Raw genomic sequence first — 22,231 nt, forward strand, 5'->3', positions numbered from 1 at the left:
TACTCAGAATAGACATTTTCTGTTGTTATCCCCATGTCAGAGTCAGTGGCATTTTTCTTTTGTCTCTTATTTCTATTTTATTTTTATTGTTTTGTGCCGTCCAAAAGATTACCTATGTTTTTTTATGGAAATCATCCTAAATGAAAGAAAATATGATATTGTTTAAAATCTTGTGGAATTTGTACAGCATATCACGTTATTTAAAACGATGTTTGATTTTAAGACGGACGTTTTAACAGAACTCTTTTCTTGTGAAGCAAAGGGCTTCGACGACTGGCAGTATTTTAATTCAAGAGTGATTACAGAAAACGACTACAGTACTGTGTGTTCAAATAGTTCAACAAATACAGTGTATTATTTTCTTTTTTTTTTTCAAAGTAACTTAGATGTCTTGTATGTGTGTGTATGAGTGTTCAAATGATAGCAAACCTGTAAAAAAAAATAATAATTTTTATATTTCCCAATGTATTTATTTTTTTCTCTTTCTCTCTTAAACTGTACAGCATGGCTATAATCCTATGCAATATGTATTCATAAATAGATATATTGAGGGCAGTTTGTTTTACTCAGTCAAGCTTTAATATTGTGGGATCACTTGGAAAGCTGGTATAGCGAAATACACTGCAGTAGCTGCATGTTCTATCAGTACAGTGTGTCCATGTGTGTTGCAGTGCGAATGGACCTGCGAGAGGTCTGATCATATGGAGGGACCTGAGTATAATAGCCTCGAACATGAGACCAATAATTTTTTCTGAATAAAAATATTTAAAAAATGTGTTTTTTTCCCCGTGTTTTCCTGAACAAAAATCTTTTCAAAACATGCGTAGGCGGCAGGAAGTTTAGTTAATCGATTTGACCTTTAACTCCAACCAACGTGTTGTGATTTCTCTCAGTCGTGCGTGAGTTTCTTCAGCTCGGCCTCCACCTCCTCCACATAGGCAGGGAAGCTGGGGTCCAGCAGGCACATGCGGACGAAGGGCCCCAGGTCGTCTCCTGCTGGCTGGGACAAGTGCTGGTACATCTCAGGCAGAGACAGTGTGCGCTGTCCCAGGAGGCTCTGTGTGGATGAACAGGCATGATACCAATGAGCAGGGACGTGCTGGCCATTGGGAAAAGCGGGACAACTCCCGAACGGCCGGTTCATTCCCGGCCGGTCATTAGGAAAAAAAATTAAATAAAATGATGGCCTTCGTTCCATTTTGGGGGCTGGGCGGCCAAAAAAGTAAATCGTCACTGTCGGGCAGAAACCTTGTATCTCCAAGTTTCAAATTTGTAAATTTTCTCGCAAAGCAAAGCCCTGCTTCATCATACAATGCCGTCGCACAAAAGTAGTGAAAACAGCCGATCTACAAGCACACAACGCCTCGCACCGCGAGGCGTTGTGTGCTAGTTTAAATCATTTTTTAAATGATAAATACAAAACAAACAGTTTTGGACATACAAGGTTTCCACCCGACAACGACGAAATATAACTCATGTAATTAGCCCACTGGCTTGTCACTTGTCATGATCTGAAATGGCAAATCTTTTGAGTAGCAGCACCGCTATGGAGAGAGATCTCTCTCTATAGCGCATAATGAGGGCCTCTCCAACTCTTTTTCCCGGGCTGAATCAGGGGCCCAGCACGTCCCTGCCAATGACCCCTAAGACCCGAGGACCCCATTCTACAGATGCCTTCATTCTATATCAGTAGTTCTGAAACTTTTTAGTGCCAAGGACCCGAAGATGATATGTATTTGACCGCGGATCCAACCCCCAAAGAATTCTATATTTTTCAAACAAAAATGTTCAAAAATAGCCGATGTACGCGCTGTGAGCTTGTATGTCTGCTATTTTTGAGAACCACTGTTCTAAATTCTAAGAGTTTTCAGAAAAACCTATGTTGCTATAATTAAATATGGCAAAAAGTCTTTCCAGATTTTAATGGGATAAATTGAAAAAGCAGTCATTTTCCACTTATCTTCTCACTTTGGAGTAAATTAACTTAGCTGCAGCGCCGGCCGGCTGGGCCAGCTTGGCAGTATTTAATCTGTATCACTTGAGGATGCTTATTACAATTAATATTCCAGCGCCGAACGTCTGAGCGATGACAGCTCATCTGGGTCGCTGTCGACACATGCTTTTAGTGCTCTGCTGGTGTGGCTTAGCCACTTATAGCCCGTTCAAACCGGGAAAACATCTGTGTCATTTTAGAGTTTAGCTACAGTGTATATACTATATAGCACATTGGTTGACTATTCAAAAATAGCAGATCTACAAGCTCATAGCGCGGCACAAAGTGACACGCTATGAGCTTGTACATCTGCTATTTTTGAAAAGTCGTGGAAATTTGTGCAAATCTTTGAATATGTTTAAAGCGAACATTTTTAACTCAAATCTTTGCTTCTGTGGGGTCCCTGGAAGTAAATATTTTGAGATGGGAAGGTCTGTGGCCAAATACATATCATTTTGGGGGTCCTTGACATGAAAAGGTTTGAGCACCACTGATATAGAAATAAACGTTTTTCTGAAAAATGTTAGGATTTAGAAGACATTTTGTAGAATGGACCTCAGATCTTAGTAGGTTAATGTGGCTGCTTGGTTAATTGCAACATCCTGGGTTCAATTAAGGCCCCTGGACTGTGAAGCGTCTCATCCCTTCTGTTACTCTACCCTTTTCCATCCTATCCAATGAAACAGGAATGCCAAGGAGATAATCTTCAGAAAATGTAAACGTGTTATTGGCAAATCCAACTACACTAATGATGACTTCAGTATTCCAAATTCTGAACATTCTGCTGTGAGCTTGTAGATTGTCTATTTTGGGGCGGGGGGAAAGAATACTCACACAGCATTGGTGTAAACTCAGAGGAAAAAAGGAGTGGACTAAGAAGAGAGCGCTGGAGGACCCGATCAACTAATACATAGGGACAGCGTTGCATTGGTCGTGTCAAGCGCGTACACGCCGTCCTGAATCTTTTTCAGCAGAAACACACGCACGGACATGCATCGATGTAAAACAACCATTAAGTTCACACCTCAATATTAAGACCTGGTACTAACTGTGCCCTAACTGGGCCGGCCCGAGGCCCCCTCTGGCCTTACTGATTAGCATACATTTTACACCCTACCCGGCCCGAAAACGTCAATATTAAGTCCATATATGGGCATTCCCAGATGATGCCCTGTTAGGTCAACCAGACTAATACAATCCCTTTTATGCCCATATATGGAGATCCCTGATGTCATCAATATTAAGCCCATATCTGGGAATGCCCATATATGGACATAGGCCATATCTGTGAATGCCCATATATGCTTCTCGACCTTAGGGTGTCTTACTGGTCTCTGTATCTTCTCAAGGTTTTGTTTTCTCTGAAGCCTTCAGCTCCCTCCAACTTATACTGTATGACTTTGATACCTGAGCAAGGTGCCGGATGGACAGCGATCCTTCAGCCACCTCTGATTCAGTGTCCATCACTTCGTCCACTGGTCCAGTCTGGTAACACAAGACGATTGCACAGGCAAGAGACAAGGCTTGATAAACTCTGTATAACACCAACAGGGTTAACAGACTAATCAATTGTTTCATTATTAATTCAAAGACATCCCTCCATCAGAGAGGTCTTTTATCTTCCCGTGAAGCCCTTTTCACTGAGTCTGTTTGCTAAAGGGCACTAAGGTTCAGCCCTGCTAAAGGTCACAAGGTTCAACACTGCTAAAGGTCTCAGGTTCAGCAACCCTCACAATCAGTGACCATCCCTGCTGTGATATTTATTACCCATCTCTCTTTAAATTAAAAACTTGTCTGCAGTGGAAGTATTGCAATGCTCCAAATGATGTGCACGTGCACACACCCACACCCACACCCACACACACACACACACACACACACACACACACACACACACACACACACTATTACATATTATATTGTGTGCATCCCTGTATGTCTGAAGTTGTATTTCATTTTTCTGTCTGCAGCAGGTGCAAAATATTACTTACAGCTCACAACCCATATTGTATACGGTACGTTGCACAATGTACCTTGATGTAATTGGTCATGCGATTCCCTCAACTCAACTACATTCACTCTCACCCATGAACAAGCCAAAGGATTTACAGGACTTGTTGTCAACAGTGCCATCTAGTGAGCACACATGTGAACATCTTTCAAAAATAAAAGGGAACATTTTTAACTGATAGATGGTATTATCTCATTTAACAATGTTATTAACATACATTATATACATTTATAATGTCCACGCTTAAGCAGGAATAACATTTTGATTGTATGATTAGCATCTTATTGACTGGGACTTTATTGACGAAATCTTACAAAATCAAAAATCAAGTTGAAATAATTATAAGGAATGCCCAGACATTTCAAAACAATATCCTTAAGCTGCATTCACACTACAGATATATAGTTGAACGTTTTGCTTGGTAATTCAATGTAATCTCAATGGAAACCAGCTTTAAAGATACAGGCCATCCTGAGAACGAAGCTTTGAAAGCTTTAAAGCTGGTTTCCATTGAGATTACATTGAATTACCAAGCTAAACGTTCAACTATATATCTGTAGTGTGAATGAGGCATTAGGCATGTTCACAGTGAAATTTGGGGTTTTATTATGAGTATCGTCTCTGTCAGGTGGAAACTTCTGTTACCTTTCAGGATTCAAATGACAAAATAGCAAAAAGAAGCAGATCGACAAGCTCAGAACGTAGATCTACTATTTTGGTGTGACGCTGGAGTATGATCAAGTATTGTAGTAGGGCATTACTTTACAAGGGAGGGGGGGGACACAAAACGGCCGGGCTACACCAAGCCTTTTCACACGCGCATATGCGCATTTTGGAAATATCCAATATATATCAATGATATCGGCTACACCAGGCTCACGGATAGCGCAGGCCCCGGATACGCATGCTGTAAAAATAGGATCGGTTCTATTTTGTGTGCGCGTATGCGTTTTGTACATAAACTCCCTGGTCAGCACACGTGTGCGTGCGCGTGTTCTGGTGTAGCCCGGCCAAAACATTTAAAATATGGACATAAGAGGTTTCTGCCTGACAGCAACAATATAAATAATATAAAAGGCAGAGTTTGCGACTAAAATAGCAAAAATAGCAATCGACAAGCTCAAAATGCATCGCTTTACGTCAGGTGTCGAGGTTGTAGATCTGCCATTTTAGAAACTTATTTTTAAGCTAAATCTTTATCCCACGATTTTTGTAACGCAATTTTTCCACACAGTGTCAATTATCTAATGTAATCCTGGGCGCTACATTCCCTCTGCCAACCTGGGGAGAGGCGACAGCATTACCGACTACGCACCCGTACCCTCCAAAGTTTTGGAAGGTTCATTAGTCCGAAGGTTCATTAGTCCGAATTTAGCTAGGGTTACTGAGGTCAAGGTTAGGGTTATGGTTAGAGTTAGGCATAGTATTCTTAACAAATTCGGACTAATGAACCTTCGGACCAATGCCATGGCACCGCTAGTATGATCAAGTAGGAGCAGGGCATACACTTTTGAAAACATGTAGATAAGAGGTTTCTGCCTGACAGCAAGGATATAAATAATACAGAAGGCATTGCAGTTTAGTGAGTTGTGACCAGGGACGTGCTGGGCCCATGATTCAGCCCGGGAAAAAAGAGTTGGAGAGGCCCTCATTGCACGCTATAGAGAGAGATCTCTCTCTATAGTGCTGCTGCTGCTACTCAAAGATTTGCCATTTCAGATCATGACAAGTGAAAAGCCAAATTACTGTACATGAGTTATATTTCGTCGTTGTCGGTTGGAAACCTTGTATGTCCAAAACCATGTGTTTTGTATTTATCATTTTAAAAATGATTTAAACTAGTGAAAACAGCCGATCTACAAGCACACAACGCCTCGCAACGCGAGGCGTTGTGTGCTTGTAGATCTGCTGTTTTCACTACTTTTGTGCGACGGCCTTGTATGATGAAGCAGGGCTTTGCTTTGCGAAAAAATTTACAAATTTGATTGAAACTTGGAGATACAAGGTTTCTGCCCGACAATGACGATTTACTTTGTTGGCCGCCCAGCCCCCAAAATGGAACGAAGGCCGACATTTTATTTAGAACCGGCCGTTCGGGAGTTGTTCCGCTTTTCCCAATGGCCAGCAGCACGTCCCTGGTTGTGACATGATGGGTTGGATACCTGCTCGCCTGCAGCGCTGGGCCCTGCGGGGCTCTGATGAGGAGGAGGAGGTGGTGGGGTGCAGCTGGGTGCTGCTGGGGGAGGAGAGGTCACAGCAAACTGCTTCAGTTTAGCTGCAGCTCTGGAGCACTGCTCCACCGCCTCCTCCCTGCTCCCCCCAGCAAACATCATCCTCATGATACGAACCTCTCCCTGACGACCAAATAAATAAATACAATAAAATATGTATTGGGCTGGCCTGGCTGGCAGACTTCCATCCGACAATATGTTGTGCCAAGAACATCTACAATACTTAGTTACTTTACACCACTGGTTGCCACATCACAGGTTTTCAGGTGTAAAACAGTGCTTGCACAAAAAATATATATATATATTTTTTGTGCAAGCTCCATCGTTTTTTGTTATTTCCATAAGAAGAGAAAGGGAAGAAGGGCAAGGGGAAGAGAGAGAAAGATTAATTAAAACAAATGATCTACATATTTTACACATACAACTGTATATCCGGTGTGTTAAGTTCTGTATATTGGATCTGTGTGTGTGTGTGTGTGTGTGTGTGTGTGTGTGTGTGTGTGTGTGTGTGTGTGTGTGTGTGTGTGTGTGTGTGTGTGTGTGTGTGTGTGTGTGTGTGTGTGTGCAGCTAGTCTATTAATCCTCATTGGGGAATGTGATATTTTGGCCTGTCCTAGCCACAGAGAGAGATAACCCAGCCCCTCATGCTGGAGGGAATTCAATGTGTGGGTCAAGGACACTTCTGGGCTGGATGCTGGAGATGTACTGATACACATTGTTCCTTCCTCGATACAGAGGACCGATTCGATACCAGCATGTAATTTAAAACAAGATCTAGGACAGTGGTTCTCAAAGTGGGGTCCAGGGACTCTCATGGTTCCTTGAGGGGGTTCCAAATGGACCCTTACATGTCTGTAACTCTGAGACTGTACACATTGGTTCCATTTATGAACTCTCAAATTACAAGGTTTGCGAAAGACTGATCTAAGAATAAAAGATTTATAACAATAATAAAAACAGTAGTGCAACTGAAGCATTCAAAATACAAAATAATGAATTTACTGTAAATTACATATCATGTAATGAATACATGAATTACGTGGTATGGGAATGGCATTGACTGGCATACTCACAGATACCGATACCAGCATTTCAGGTAGCATTGGCAGCTTTTCCGATGCCGGTATCGGTATCGGAACAACTCAGTGGATGCTAGGATTCATGCGGTTATCGAAAAATTGAAAGCTTCCTGTTACCACTCAAGGCTGTGAATGAAATAAAAGACCGTAACTTCACTTTCTTAGCAGTCAAGATGAAGAAAGGCTCACTAATTGTCTCGTCTCACCATCCGACGCCTCAATCAAATGATATAGTGTGCACATCTACAAGCTCACAACGAGTTAGCCTCGCTTAATATCACTGCTTGGGGCAATTATTTTTTGCAATGGCAGATTCTTCTGGTTTCCAGGCTAACAACAAGTCACTTCTTCTCTACCCCCCTTTTCAGATGGGGGTCTGTGGTCATAAAAATATCAATTTGGGGGTCCTTGACATGAAAAGGTTTGAGATAGAACCACTGCTCTATGGCACATGCTATGGCATAGGACCTGTATGTGTAGGTAGATTGTGTGGTCTATGTCTCCTCTAGCTCTGGTCCATCGCGTCTCCTCCCGGAGACGCTCTGACAGACCCGTCGGGAAATGGCTAGACTCGAGATTGTCGGCCCCTCCGAGCGCTCAACATCAGTCAAAATAAACTAAACTACTTCACTACTCACCAAACCAAAGGTAGTTTTGCGTTGTTGAAAGTCTATTCTCCGCGGTGGTAAACCTCTCAGCACCCCACCTACTCTGTAAAATACATTATTTTTGTCATGAAATAAAACGCACACACCTCAGGCCACCTAGCGGCCACCGCAGATACAATGGTTCACAACCCGGAAATAAGCGGCGGTCGAGTTGGATGCACTTTATTTCATGCCAAAAATAATGTATTTTACAGAGTAGGTGGGGTGCTGAGGGGTTCACCACCGCAGAGAATATACTTTCAACAACGCAAAACTACCTTTGGTTTGGTGAGTAGTGAAATAGTTTTGTTTATTTTGACTGATGTTGAGCGCTCGGAGGGGCCGACAATCTTGAGTCTAGCCATTTCCCGACGGGTCTGTCAGAGCGTCTCCGGGAGGAGACGCGATGGACCAGAGCTATGTCTCCTCAATCTTTCATACCCTCCTTGTTACCAATATAGTGCAGAGAGGTCCCTAATCATGTCCAATGGAGTGGGTGCAGTTTTTGGTTCAACCCAACAACAGTCGCACCAGGGGGATTTCACTAATTAGTTGAATGTGTGTGTGTTCTACTTAGCTGAACCACTACCTGGTTTACAGTAGCGTTGGAATGAAAGCCTGCAGCAGGATAACCTTGTTATGAGGACCGAAACGTTGTGATTCCCCTTGCACTTTGCATGTGACCGAGTGCAGGAGTCTTTTCCATATACGTTGGTCAGCCTTTGCTCATTTAGGTATTATTTATTGTGCCTTTATTACTGTTAATGGCATTCACTGAGTCATTTTGACAGTGAATACTACCACTGCTATGAGTAAAAGTAAAAGTCCGGAATTCAAAATGTACTTGTGTAAAAGTATAAAGGTATTGGCATCAAAATGTACCAAAAGTAAAAAGCACTAATTATGCAGATTGTCCCATTTCAAGTTAATCTTTTGAAAATAGCAGATCTACAAGCTTGAATTGTGAGCTTTTAGATCGGCTATTTTCAAATGGCCGAAATATGTATAGGCTGAAGTAGTTAATGTAGGTTTTGAAATGACAGTCAAAATCTATTAAGTAACTTGTGACTAAAGTTTTAAAATATGCTGAGAGAGATATGAAGTAGAGACCCCCACTACATATTGTATACAATTATGTTGCAGATTCAACTTTCCATAGATAGCTTCATAGACTTGTTTGATAGCACAATCATCTTGGATTCATGTTAAAGTGCATTTTCAGACATTTAACCACTGAAACCCTCAATACTTAGTGTGTAAACTTGAGCATTGGGTCTTTACTTGATCTGCTTGCTACTTTTTCCCTCTACAGTTTACACCAAAATAGCCTTGCACTACGTGCTTGTAGATCAGCTATTTTTTGAGCGGTTCTCCTGGAAGTAGCTAAGCTCCAACATCTGGCTTTGTCCAGGTTCGAAGCGTGGCCTACATCTGGCCTACATCTTGGCACAAATCGCTCAAAGTTTGTTGTCCGGGGTCATGAAGACTGGCCTACCTCTTGGAACAAAGCGCGCAGTTTGGAAGCTTAATGAAATTAACTCATAAATAGCAGGTCTGATTTTTGTTGGCTAATGTTCAGAAAATGATACAGTGATTCCATTGGTTGAAGTGGTCAAATAAATCACACAAAGATTTGGTGGCTGCCCTGTAGTAACTTTGAGGACCCCCTAGGGGTCCCCGGACCCCCTGTTGAAGATCCCTGCTCCAAACAATGTCATTAGTGTAGTTGCCATAGGCAACACACTAAAGTACTTTTATTCTTTATAATGTAACCCCAAATGTTTTCCGGACTACTTGTCACACAGTTTTGGCAGCACACACACAAGTCATATGTCAAATAGACAGGCTTCATCGATAATTGTGTGCTTGCATTTTGCTAAGAGATATGTTAATAATAATACTAATAATCTATTTTTTAATTCATTTTCCCCATTGGCTTGAATGGGAAAATACAAAAACGTCAACCACACTTTCAATGTCCCAGAATTGCATCTTTCTTGTTAATCCTGTTGTCAACAGATGCCAGATGCCATACTGTACCTGCCCACCCCACTCCCATCTAGCACTGAATGTGTTCTCCAATCAGCTGATGCATTATGTTATGCCACATCCAACATCCATAACAAGCCCACCCGTCACCAGATTACTGATGTCTGTTAAACTACATCTCAGCTAGAGTAATAAAGTGAATCTTTTTTTCCCCTTGAAATTTAGCGTAATTTTGGCTGATTTGAATAACTTGAAAATAGAAGATCAAATAGAAGACATATACAGGGATCTGACCCTGCAGCTAGTACCTTTTGAGCTGGATGGACTGAGGGGCAGACATTGCCATCCTTAGAGCCCAGCCACTATACAGCTCAGACAACAACCAATGCCCAGATGATCATCTATACTGTATGTATGTACAGTACTTACCTGAACAGAACTACGAATCACCAGGACCTCTGAATTCTGTTGTACTTTGACAGAGCCAGCAGTTCCCAATGACGCAAATTCCTGAGCACATAAAAGAGAATAAACTTCATCAGTATGAAAACAGCATGCCAAATTAAAAACAACAGCATGTTCCAATTCCTGGAGAAAATAGGCTGTTGCAGTATCTAGGCATGCCATGAAACTAACAGATACAAGTTACAATAAGCTGTCTGCAGGGGGCTCTATTTACTCAGTAACCTCAGGGCCACTATTATGGCTGATTATAAGCATTGACACATTTATTCACGTACTGTACTTTAAACACCCTGTCTAAAAGGAACACCCCAAATAAGCCCTTTACGGTCTTGTTTAGAATGTTTACATTGGAGGTCCTTGGTATTCAATTCATGGACAATTAAATTCTCAGAGGAAAATATTGTACTTTTACTCCACTACAATTATGAAAACTTTAGTTACTAGTTACTTTGTAGATTCAGATTATTATATTATTATTATAAATAAAATACACAAACCACTTCAGCCCCTATATATATTTAGTCCGTTTTAAAATAGCAGATCTACAAGCTCACAACGTGTCGGGATGCGACGCATTCTGACCTTGTAGATCGGCTATTTTCAAAATCTTTTTTTTTTTTTATAAACTTTGAACTTTAACAACTTTAATAAGTAGGGTTAGGTTTGTACTTTTACCTAAGTACATGTTTGATACGGGACTTGTGAGTACTTCTTCCATCACTGCCATGCACACACATGTAGACACACGCTGACCTCATATCACGTTGGGTTGTTCCCTAGTTTTTTATCTGTATTGCTGTCCTTTGATGCTCTCTGAAGCACATTGTGGCTTGTTAAATGTACATTATGAATCCATTTGTCTCCAAGCATTTCTTGAGGACGGCGTTACGATCGTCTCTGCTGCTCACAGCGCTTTCATGATAGAGAAAAAATAAATAAATCTTGAAGCAAAAAAGGTCATTTTAAGTTTGTTGATGATGTGTTACTCTATTGTCTTTGAGCGAGGTTGCATGTCGCCCTGAGGCGTCTTACTAGTATTCTCTTTTTTTTTTACTGTACATAACCTTGCACTCAAAATGAAGAGCTATTACCTATTGTTGCAAGAGCACAAAAGGGTCAATATCAGTGATGACATTAATTAATTCCCTTTCATTTATTATTACCCCCCCCCCCCTCCCCTCCACACACCCCCACACACACACACACACACACACACACACACACACACACACACACACACACACACACACACACACACACACACACACACACACACACACACACAAATCCCCCCTTCAGCATCTGTGTTGTAGCTTATGGGGCTAAGCTCTCAATAATTGTATGAACATCCTGAGCATTCCCAACTCCAATCTATAATGAACCGCCGGTCTGTCTGTCATCCTCCGTGGAAAGCTCTCTGACCTGAATATTCTTGTCTCTATATGTCGGCTGGAAAACACCTATGTCCACACACCACTCCACAGCCAGGGGCGTCACAAGGGGTAGGAAAGAAGTGGGACTGAGTTACCAGGGCCCAAGGTGGAGGGGCCCTAGTAACTTTAGCTACTGAAAAATAGCAGATATACAAGCTCACAGCGCGGCACCGAGTGCCGCGCTGCGAGCTTGTAGATCTGCTATTTTTGTCGTGAAAATGTGCGCAAATCTTTGAATATATGTATTTTTTTAAGTGAACATTTGTAACTCAAATTTTGCTTCTGGGGGGTCCCTGGAACTAAATATTTTGAGATGGGGGGGTCCTTCACATGAAAAAGTTTGAGCATCACTGACATGAAAACATAGGTTTCTTGGCACACATTTTCACGGTTTTTCAATAGTTAACATTCATGGGGGGCCCGCCATGAATCCTTGTACCCAGGGCCCAGAATTTGGTGTGACGCCCCTGTCCACAGCTGTTATACTTCAAATTAAAAAATAAATAGCGAAAGTAGCAGATCTACAAGCTCTGTGGATCTGCACAACTTTGTATGCTTTTGTGTGACGCGGTAGTGTGATCAAGTAGAGCAAGGGTCTTCAACAGAGGGTCCGGGACCCCTAGGGGTGTCCTCAGAGTTACTACAGGAGGTCCACCAAATCTTTGAGTGATAGAAACTTTTTTTTCTCCTTTTTTATATTAACCACTTGAACCCTAGCGTCCATATTCGGAGAACTTTAGCCAAAAATAGCAGATCTACAAGTTGTGAGCATGTAGATCGGCTATTTTCTTCTTTTGTTTTTATTCTGTTTTTATTTTGATCATCGTAACATTCCTTTATAACTTCAATATTTCACAAATTACAGATTATTTGATGACCAATCTTTCAACAATCATACAAATAATTAACCAACAAATAAAAAAAATAAAAAAGCAGCAGCAGGGCAGTTACAATGAGCGGGGAGAGCTTTCACTTATTCACACTTATTTCAAGAGTAAAATAAATACAGGTGTACAAAATACAAGGTCTAGGGCTAGGCAAATTCACGAGAGGACAATCATTGCATTCATAACATCACCTTCCACATTATCAGAACAGTTAGCCAGATTGGCTATTTTTGGCAAGGAGCTTTGGTGTAGAGGGGAAAAAGAGCAGACCAAGTACAGAGTGAAAGGTCAAGTTTAAGTATTGACGTTTCAAGTGGTTAAATATCTGAAAACACAAATTGACATGAAACCAAAATACACTGATGATTGTGCTGTCAAACGATGAAACTAAATGGAATCTATGAAAAGGTTGTGGGGGTCCCTGCTTCATCTCTCTCTCAACTAAGGGGTCCTTGGCCTGAAAACGTTGAAGACCCTGTTGAAGAAGGGCATTAAATGACCAAAGAAAAACACACAAAGTTAGAATATGGAGATAAGAGTTTTCTGGCCCGACAGCAACGATATCTTGTCTGGCTGGCTGGGCACGGCACGGCACGGCACGGCCCGGCTAAGATAGCTGTGTCTCCTGTCACACTGCCTTTAATGAGCCACTGAGTAGCCCCCCCCCCTCCCTCTGCTAGCAATGTCTCACATGCCAGCATAGGCTGCTCTGCTGCTGCTGGAGAGGGTCTGGCCATATGGCCCAAACGTCATTTATGATATATCAGAAAATATGATGCAACAGTGGATTACTGACACAAGTGTGTGTGTGTGGCAGTGTGCGTCGTGTGTGTGTGTGCGTGCGTGCGTGCGTGCGTGCGTGCGTGCGTGCGTGCGTGTGTGCGCGCGTGTGTGTGTGTGTGCCTCCACCACACCTTAGGGCAATAGGAAACTAACAGAGAGGGCAGACTTCCCACTCTCTTTTAAAACAGAGAGAAAGGTCAAGAAAAAAAACAAAGATTGTTGCGACCGTCAGGTCGCAGTTACTATCAAAATCTCCACTGGCTGTCTGTCAGTCCCTCCGTCCCACGTCACGTCACACTTTTTGCCCTACTCTTTACTCCGGCACTGTTGCCCCTATCCATGCCACACTTTGCACACACACTCCTTGGCTGGCAAACAACAACCTCTGCCCCTGATTTCTCACATGACCCTCTTCTAGCGCCACCATGAGGTTGCTTTTTGCAGACAACATTAATGGACACTGCTCCTACAGATGTTGCCTAAAGATCACACACAGCGGGACACAGTATCTCGCATGTCATCAACATACTGTCCCATTTCCCATATTACAACCACATATAGGCTACGATTGCCTTCTAAAGTTTGCCGGATTGCTCCCTTTTTTGCCTGACGGTCGCTTATCTCCCGATTAAGGAGTCTTACTGGTATGGCTTTTATGGTTTAAATTATGATGTTGAACTAGAATTTAGATACCTACCGTAAGTAACTGCTCCAAATAAGCTGGCAAACATCAAGGAGGATTAGAACAAAATCATGATGACAAAACATAAGGACATAAGTACAGCTTGACTCGTTTGGGGAAAATTCGAGTTAATATTGCCTTGTTCTGTCTGAAATTAAACTAAACTTGATGGCTTCAGCTTTTCCTGGGATTGGATCATTTCCATACTGTATTAATGAGTTTGAACCAGACTGGGGCCTGAAATTTGTATCAAATCACATCACAATGATGATGATCTGTTCTTGTTCTTTATCTCTGCCAGACCGAAAGCAGCAGCGATAGCTGTTTTCACTCCTGTGTGGGTTGAGTGTGTGTGTGCATGCACGCGTGTGTGAGAGAGTCCATGGCTAATCTCACAACCACACCGATCAGCGTCAAATTACATGTGCATGTTGCCAGTCCAGCATATTGCCAAGGAACTAAACATTTTTACATCTGTCACCAACAACTATATTGGGAATTCATAATATCAGAATCAGACTCATTGTCCCTCCAGGAAAAATATACATTATACATACTGTATAATCTGTATTATGCATTGGCAGTGTTTTAGAAGACCAGCCTGATAATAGTTAACTTCTCCCATGAGAAATCTGATGTCCTTGTGCAGGAGGTGTAGAGCCAACAACAAATATACAGCACCACAAACAGACTGCCAAGTGCAGATATGATGCATAATCAGCCCTTTATAGTGCCACCATGAGGCCGATTTGAGAAGTCTAGGGTGGCATTTCTTCCTTGCCCTAGAGGGAATGTGCGTGCAAGGTTTCATGGCAATCGGAAGCTGTGTTCAAGATTTGTAGCATTTTGTTCAAAACGGGCCACTGCTGCAAGCTTTGGAAACCAATCTTAGCCAACCAGGACGGAATATAAAACATTGGACAGATACGTGTTGATCACATGGCTATAGAGATAAAATCTCCCGGAGTAATATCTGAAAATGTGTTTAACAAAGGTTGGCCTCCTGGTGGCGCTATAACAGGCCAATGTGAAAAATGCAGGACAGAGGTTCTGCTCTGGCCTCCAGTGAGTGTGCATGAACAGTTTCACCCCGATCGATCAAAATGTGCCGGATATTAATTGTTCACAGACTCACACACGATTAATTGTCACATAACGTGAATAACAATTTAATTGTGTTTTTTGTCATTGAACACTGCAACATATGAATACAAATTACATTTATGTTTGGCACACACACACGCACACGCACAGCGGCAGTGGCTCAGGGGTAGACTGGCCGATAGAGTGGCCGGATGGCAATCGTGAGGCTCCCAGTTCAATCCCGGGCTCCCCCAGAGTTAGTGTCCTTGAGCAAGACTCTGAACCCCTAATTGCTCCTGATGAGCGGTTGGGGATGAATGAGCAGGCTTTGCATGGTTTCCTCCGCCATCGGTGTATGAATGTGTGTGTGAATGGGTGAATGTAATGCACAATCCATGTAATGTGATTTGGATAAAAAAGTGCTATATAAATGTACCATTTACACCACACACACACACACACACACACACACACACACACACACACACACACACACACACACACACACACACACACACACACAAATGGACAGACAGGGGCAAAGAGATAGTCTCGGGTCATCTGGCCATTCGGCCTGTGGGAGACAATTAGCTTGGGAGGACATAAGAGATGCAGTTAATACTCTTACTCTTCTTAATAATCTGGTGTTTATGTGAGAAGTGCCCTTTGGTTTGCCTTGGGCACAGAAGTTTTGAAAACCACTGCTCTAATCTAAGCCAAACTGTGGCCACTAACTATTAGTGTGGGACAGGATGCAACTTCACACAGGCCACACACAGGCTCATCCAGTGGTGAAAGTGAGCCGGAACGGCCGGAACCCCCGTTCCGTTAAAACATTTGGGGCCGGAACGGAGTTCCGTTAAGAAAAGGAGAAGCCAGCTGTCAAAATCCCATGTTATATAACCTGCCACAAACGCACGTCCAGGAAGAAAACAATAGCCTATACTAAAGTCAGATTAACATACAGTAGGCTACACACAAGTGTTACTAGTTAGACTATATTTTCTGATAAAGTGCTTCTAAATTATTCCCGTGGGTTTGTGTAGGTCAGTGTAATCGATTCGGTTTGTTTCAGTGTTTGACACGGAGCGGGTAGAGGTGGGACGTTCGTGAACGAATCGAGTCGTTTGAACGGCTCTTTGAAATGAACGATATAGGATTCGGTTCACAGTAGGGAGCCGTTCCTTCGAATGAGCCAGTCTTTTGAACGGCTCTTTGAAAGGAACGGATCCTAGAGATCCGGCTCACTTCAAAGAGCCATAAATCCCATCTCTAGGAGAGACTCGTGTCTGTGGCACTGTGCCTGCCATGGTGCCTGCATGCGATGCAGCCTTAAGCTGCAGAATAGACCAAAATGATTCTATTCTGCATCTTTGGAAATACCCCAGTAAAGTAGGCTAGGCTATACTTAAAACCTGTACTTAAATACAGTACTTTAGTAAATGTAGACTACTTAGTTACTTTAGATAACTGGTTATAATAATATTAATAATAATATATTATATTATCTGGAATGTATAGAGCTTTCAAACATGCTTTACATGTGTGTGGGGGCCTGGGGAGACAACAAATAAGAGAGCAGGATATTGTGACAGGATAGAATAATGTTGCTCTATCAGCATTTCTTTCTTTGTTGATGCTGCTATACTGTAAGTGTTTATGTGGATATACTAAACAAAATGTTGTTGTACAGTGACCATAAACATCTTATCTTATATTAGGTGATTCTGCTAGCCCTACTGCTTACCCTTCTGTATGGAACAATGAACAATATGAAGAGTCTTATTATAGATAGGCATATTTCCTTTAGGATTTCAATCATGTTACAGTTAGTGTAATGCCGTTGCCTTTCAGGTGTAGGACCTGTAGTGTTTTATTGTGTGTATAACTATGCCAAAATGCAGTTTTCTATGCATTTCAGGGGTTTTGGGGGGTTAGAGCCTCCCAATTTTTTCCGGCCGCGCAGCTTCGCCGCGCGGCCAATTTTGGGACAGTTCCGGCAAGAATTTCAAACCACTTTCACCACTGGGCTCATCAGAAAGTGTGTACATTACAAGACTAGGATAAAAAGGGATTGAGATAGCAAGTCACCACGCTTTCTACCTCGTACGAGTCAGTGCACTCCTTGGGATCTTACAGATTGACTTCATTCGACCGATTGATAAAACCTCGCCATGCAAACTTTCTTAGAAATTCACACTTCAAGCTAGAAAATCTAAAGGAAGAAGAAAGTAAATAAACAGCAGCACTGTCTACTTACCAGGAGCTCCTGACTTTGAGTGACCCAGGCATTTCCATGTCCTCCAATATTGAACATCAGTTCAGTTTTGCCATCAACAGCCTCAAAGTGCTAGAGAGGAGGTGAAAAAAAACACAGCCCTTGTCAGCAAATGTGTGCGGTTGAGGGTCAACAAAAAGAACAGCAGAAATGACATCAAAAAGCTTAAGAAGCTGTTGATGCTGCCTGACCTTTCTACAACATTTGTGGTATAATTGGAACGCCCGACCAATAGATTTTGAGACACTGAATATCATTATTTTATCTACAAATATCATGAGAAACCTTTGAAGCTAAAGCTTTATTCAGATGGGGTTATTTTGATAAGGAGGTGGGGTAATACAGTTATTATTACGGAGCATCTATGTGATTTTAATTGCTGAAAGAAACACCACTGTACCTACTGAGAGTGGTGGGTAACTGGTGTAAAGTTCAGACTGATTAGTAGCTTGGTACAGTGGTCCTCAAAGTGGGGTCCAGGGAACCCCAGTGGTCCTTGGGGGGATTCTAGACTAGAGGGTCCCCAGCTAAAGTAGCTAATGTAGCATCACAATAATTTTAACCACTTTATCCATTCATATGGTGGCTATTCAAAATAGGAGATGCACAAACTCGTAGTGCGTCACTTCATGCTGAACTGTGTGCTTGTACATGTCTGATTTATTGAAAAATATCAAAAATGTTTGGAAAATGTTGAATAATTTTGAATTTCTTCAACATAGGCCTAAATCTTTTCAGATGGGGTCCATGGTGGCCTGGTGGGATCCTTGGCCAAATACTATTATTATGGATGTAAGTAAACACTGTGATTCTCAGCAAATACATGGACATTATATTTCAACACATATGGACAAACCCGCACCTTGACATGAACACAGAGATTAGTTCCCATGATACAATCGATTATTTGCATTGTAAAACAATACGATACAAAGCCAAACGGTACAATATTCAGCTGTTTGCATATCGATATAGTAGATCATTGCAAATTAAAATAGATTTTTCATTCAGTTACTGTATCGTTACACCCCTACCAAATACATATCAATGGTTCACACACAGGGATCTTCACCAGGGGGTCCAGAGATACTGCAGGGGGGTGCAAAATCTTTGTGTAATAGGGACTTTATTTATTATTAATTATTATTATTATTATTTTACATTAACCACATGAACCCTTGCATTCTGGGGGGAACATTAGCCGAAGAAGTTTGGCGTATGGAAACAAGAGCAGACCAAGTAGGCTACTGAGCCAAAGGTCAAGTTTAAAAAGCATTGCGCCTTTAAGTCTTTAAAGGTTTAATTTAACATGAATCCTGGGGGTCCACTCCCTGCTTCATCTCACTCTCAGCTAAGGCCTGCATGCATTAATTAGAATAGATAGCACAGGGCATGTGTAGCCTATATAGCCGGTGGTGTAAAGTAACTAAGTACATTTACTTTAGTACAATTTTGAGGGATTTGTAGGCTACTTTACTTTTACTCCAAGTAGCCTACTCCACTACATCTCAGAGTCAAATATTGTACTTTTACTCCACTACAATTATCTGACAACTTACTATTTACTTTGTAGATTTTGATTATTACAAATCATTAACTACTTCAGTTCAGCCCTATATTTTGGCCATTTGAAAATAGCTTATCTACAAGCTCACATGATGCATTGTGACTTTGTAGATCTGCTAGTTTCAATAGATTTTTATAAATTTGAAAACATGAAATGGGACATTCTGCGCCATGACTAGTTTTACTTTTGGTACTTTAAGTAGGCTATATGATGCCAATACGTTTGTACTTTTACTGAAGTACATTTTGAATTCCGGACCTTCACTTGTAACAGAGTATTTATATAGGCTATTGCAGTATTGATCATTTCACTCAAGTAAAACATGTGTGTACTTCATCGCTGCCTAGACAGAGCCTGGTCCATCGCGTCTCCTCCCGGAGACGCTCTGACAGACCCGTCGGGAAATGGCTAGACTCGAGATTGTCGGCCCCTCCGAGCGCTAAACATCAATCAAAATTAACAAAACTGTTTCACTACTCTGCTCACCAAACCAAAGGTAGTTTTGCGTTGTTGAAAGTCTATTCTCCGCGGTGGTGAACCCCTCAGCACCCCACCTACTCTGTAAAATACATTATTTTTGGCATGAAATAAAGTGCATCCAACTCGACCGCCGCTTAGTTACGGGTTGTGAACCATTGTATCTGCGGTGGCCGCTAGGTGGCCTGAGGTGTGTGCGTTTTATTTCATGACAAAAATAATGTATTTTACAGAGTAGGTGGGGTGCTGAGAGGTTTACCACCGCGGAGAATAGACTTTCAACAACGCAAAACTACCTTTGGTTTGGTGAATAGTGAAGTAGTTTAGTTTATTTTGACTGATGTTGAGCGCTCGGAGGGGCCGACAATCTCGAGTCTAGCCATTTCCCGACGGGTCTGTCAGAGCGTCTCCGGGAGGAGACGCGATGGACCAGAGCTAGGGGCACAGGTGCGATAATGAGGAAATGCAGGCATGTGGTGGAGGGGAGCGCAAACAGTTATGAACAGAGACACAGACAAGCAACACGAACAGAGAAACAGCTACAGAAACCACATTGGAATTATGACTGGTATGTTTTTGTCTGCCCTAATATGTCACGTCATTTAAGACTGGCAGTGAAAAGGGTCCTACTACTTATCAGTTACCCTAACCCCTAAAGTAGGCTAATTTAGATACTGAACAGTACGAGATTATTCTTGAATACGTTTAGTTTCTTTCTTTTGTTGTTCAGCTGGTTAGGTACAATGGCATAAAAGGCCAGCTTTAGAGACGACTGCTTGGACAAACACGGGTGTAAAAACACTGTTTGGCAAGCTTGGCTAGCAACTAGCAAGTCAAGTTCCAAGATGATGGTGAGCGCTATAGCCTACCTTCCAATTGCCAGCTTCTTTTTTGGACCCTTGCTTGAGATGTGAAAACTTTTTAAGCCTCCATTTTTGTCGAATGACAGTGGTGGCCATTGTTCCCAATAATAATTAAAACAAGTTTATGTTTTTATTTACTGGAAGGCCTTTTTAGTTGCATTGGTTTTTGCGGGAGATGAGCTTGTCGAGGGTCCGCCGGTCCGCCCGCCCGCATCTGGATTCTGGAGTTTGCGCAATTGTCAGTGTTGCCAGATTCTGACTGCGAGAGAAACAAGCGACTAGGTCTCTGAAAACCAACATTGATTGATTGATTGATTGATTGATTGATTGATTGATTGATTGATTGATTGATTGATTGAAGTATTTATTACTAGAAGTTTGCATAGTGAAAGGTACAGTTTCATGACAGTACAGTTAACTGGTACAAGGTAAACTAAAAGGAAACTTGTGTAAGACAAAGCTTATTTCCATTGAGATCCTTCTCTAACATTGAATGAGATACAGATAGAATAGAACACAGTAGCCTACTATGCAGTAGGCTAGATATCATCAGAGAAACAGTTGTAAAAAAAAAAAGGTATTTACAAAGAAGGGTCAGGGGGAGCTATAGGGTAAGGTGAGGCTTGGTCTATTACAAATGTTTTGTGACATTTTAGTGGTAGAGCAGGAGAACGAATTTGATTTGTTTGAGCCGAATCTGGGTTGGACATGGTCTGTGGCGTTGCCTTTGGTGTTGTATTCATAAACATCCTTGACGTTTTGGAAGTATTTTGTCAGGTACATGGGTATGTAGTGGTGTAGTGTATGTTGTACACCAGGCCCATTACAAGATGCTCTACTTTGTCATCTACTTTGAGCCACCCCACGCTAGACATGGTGAATTGTACTGTTCTCCATTTTTTTCTAATAAAAAAAATCAATAGGGGTGAGTTGAGTCTGAGGAGGAAGGTAAGCAGGATCCTAATTAATTTGTTTTGGGCTGTTTGGAGCCTTGTTTTCAGGGCCATTGGGCCGTTGTGATACCATAGATGGACTCCATAGTCATAGAGGGGCAGAATGCACCCGCTATAGGCTAGAGTCTTCTGAGTATTGTTATTGACCATTGGAGCGATCCTCTGTAAGAAACGAGTTTGTTGGTTGATTTTTTATTTATTATTATCTTTGTGTAGTCATCTTTTTTGCTGGATAGATTAGCCTCAAGGTAGCCCCATATAGAACCCCACCCTCCACTGGCGATCTGTTGTTACCTCCATGGTGATCCGCCCACTGTCGAACGGCTTCACGGCGACGGGGGAAAACCTCTTTCGCGGACATAAATAAAAAAAATAAGGGTATAGTTCCATGCCCGCCGGGTAAGGTTTCCCTTCCACCGGCACAAGAAAAGTATACACCGGCACTTGGAAAACGGTTTAAATTGCTTATTTAGTCTCATTAAATCTGGAAAAGCCCCCGTGGCAGGTGCGAGTACTGCTACCTTCGCATTGTAGCAGAATAGGGAGCAGTACTGGCAACTGCCGCCCGGGGGGTTTCTGGGTTGAATGGGAAAACATGGCAGGCGATGTATACTTTTCTTGTGCCGGTGGAAGGAAAACCGTACTCGGCGAGCATGGAACTACCCTTATTCTATGGATTTATGTCAGCGAAAGGGGTTTTCCCCGCAGCCGTGGAGCCGTTCCTCGACACCGGGTGGATGGGTCCATAGGACCTCACCATGGAGCTAACAACAGATCGCCAGCGGAGGGTGAGGTTCTATATGGGGCTAG

The 22,231-nt window shown here is 42.1% G+C and overlaps 1 protein-coding gene across 1 annotated transcript; it reads right to left on the minus strand.

Moving 5' to 3' along the window:
• Positions 1–889: 889 nt before the first annotated feature.
• rec114 (REC114 meiotic recombination protein) lies at positions 890–21,721 on the minus strand (the record flags this gene model as incomplete). Its single annotated transcript, XM_080730124.1, has 5 exons — positions 890–1,057; positions 3,401–3,478; positions 6,167–6,358; positions 10,380–10,460; positions 21,716–21,721. 5 exons carry the CDS (start codon positions 21,719–21,721, stop codon positions 890–892), a joined length of 525 nt encoding a protein of 174 aa, XP_080586250.1.
• Between the last annotated feature and the right edge of the window lie 510 nt (positions 21,722–22,231).

This window comes from Nannobrachium achirus (genome assembly GCF_963921795.1).
Source record: "Nannobrachium achirus genome assembly, chromosome: 7".
In the NCBI taxonomy this organism is placed as follows: domain Eukaryota; kingdom Metazoa; phylum Chordata; class Actinopteri; order Myctophiformes; family Myctophidae; genus Nannobrachium; species Nannobrachium achirus.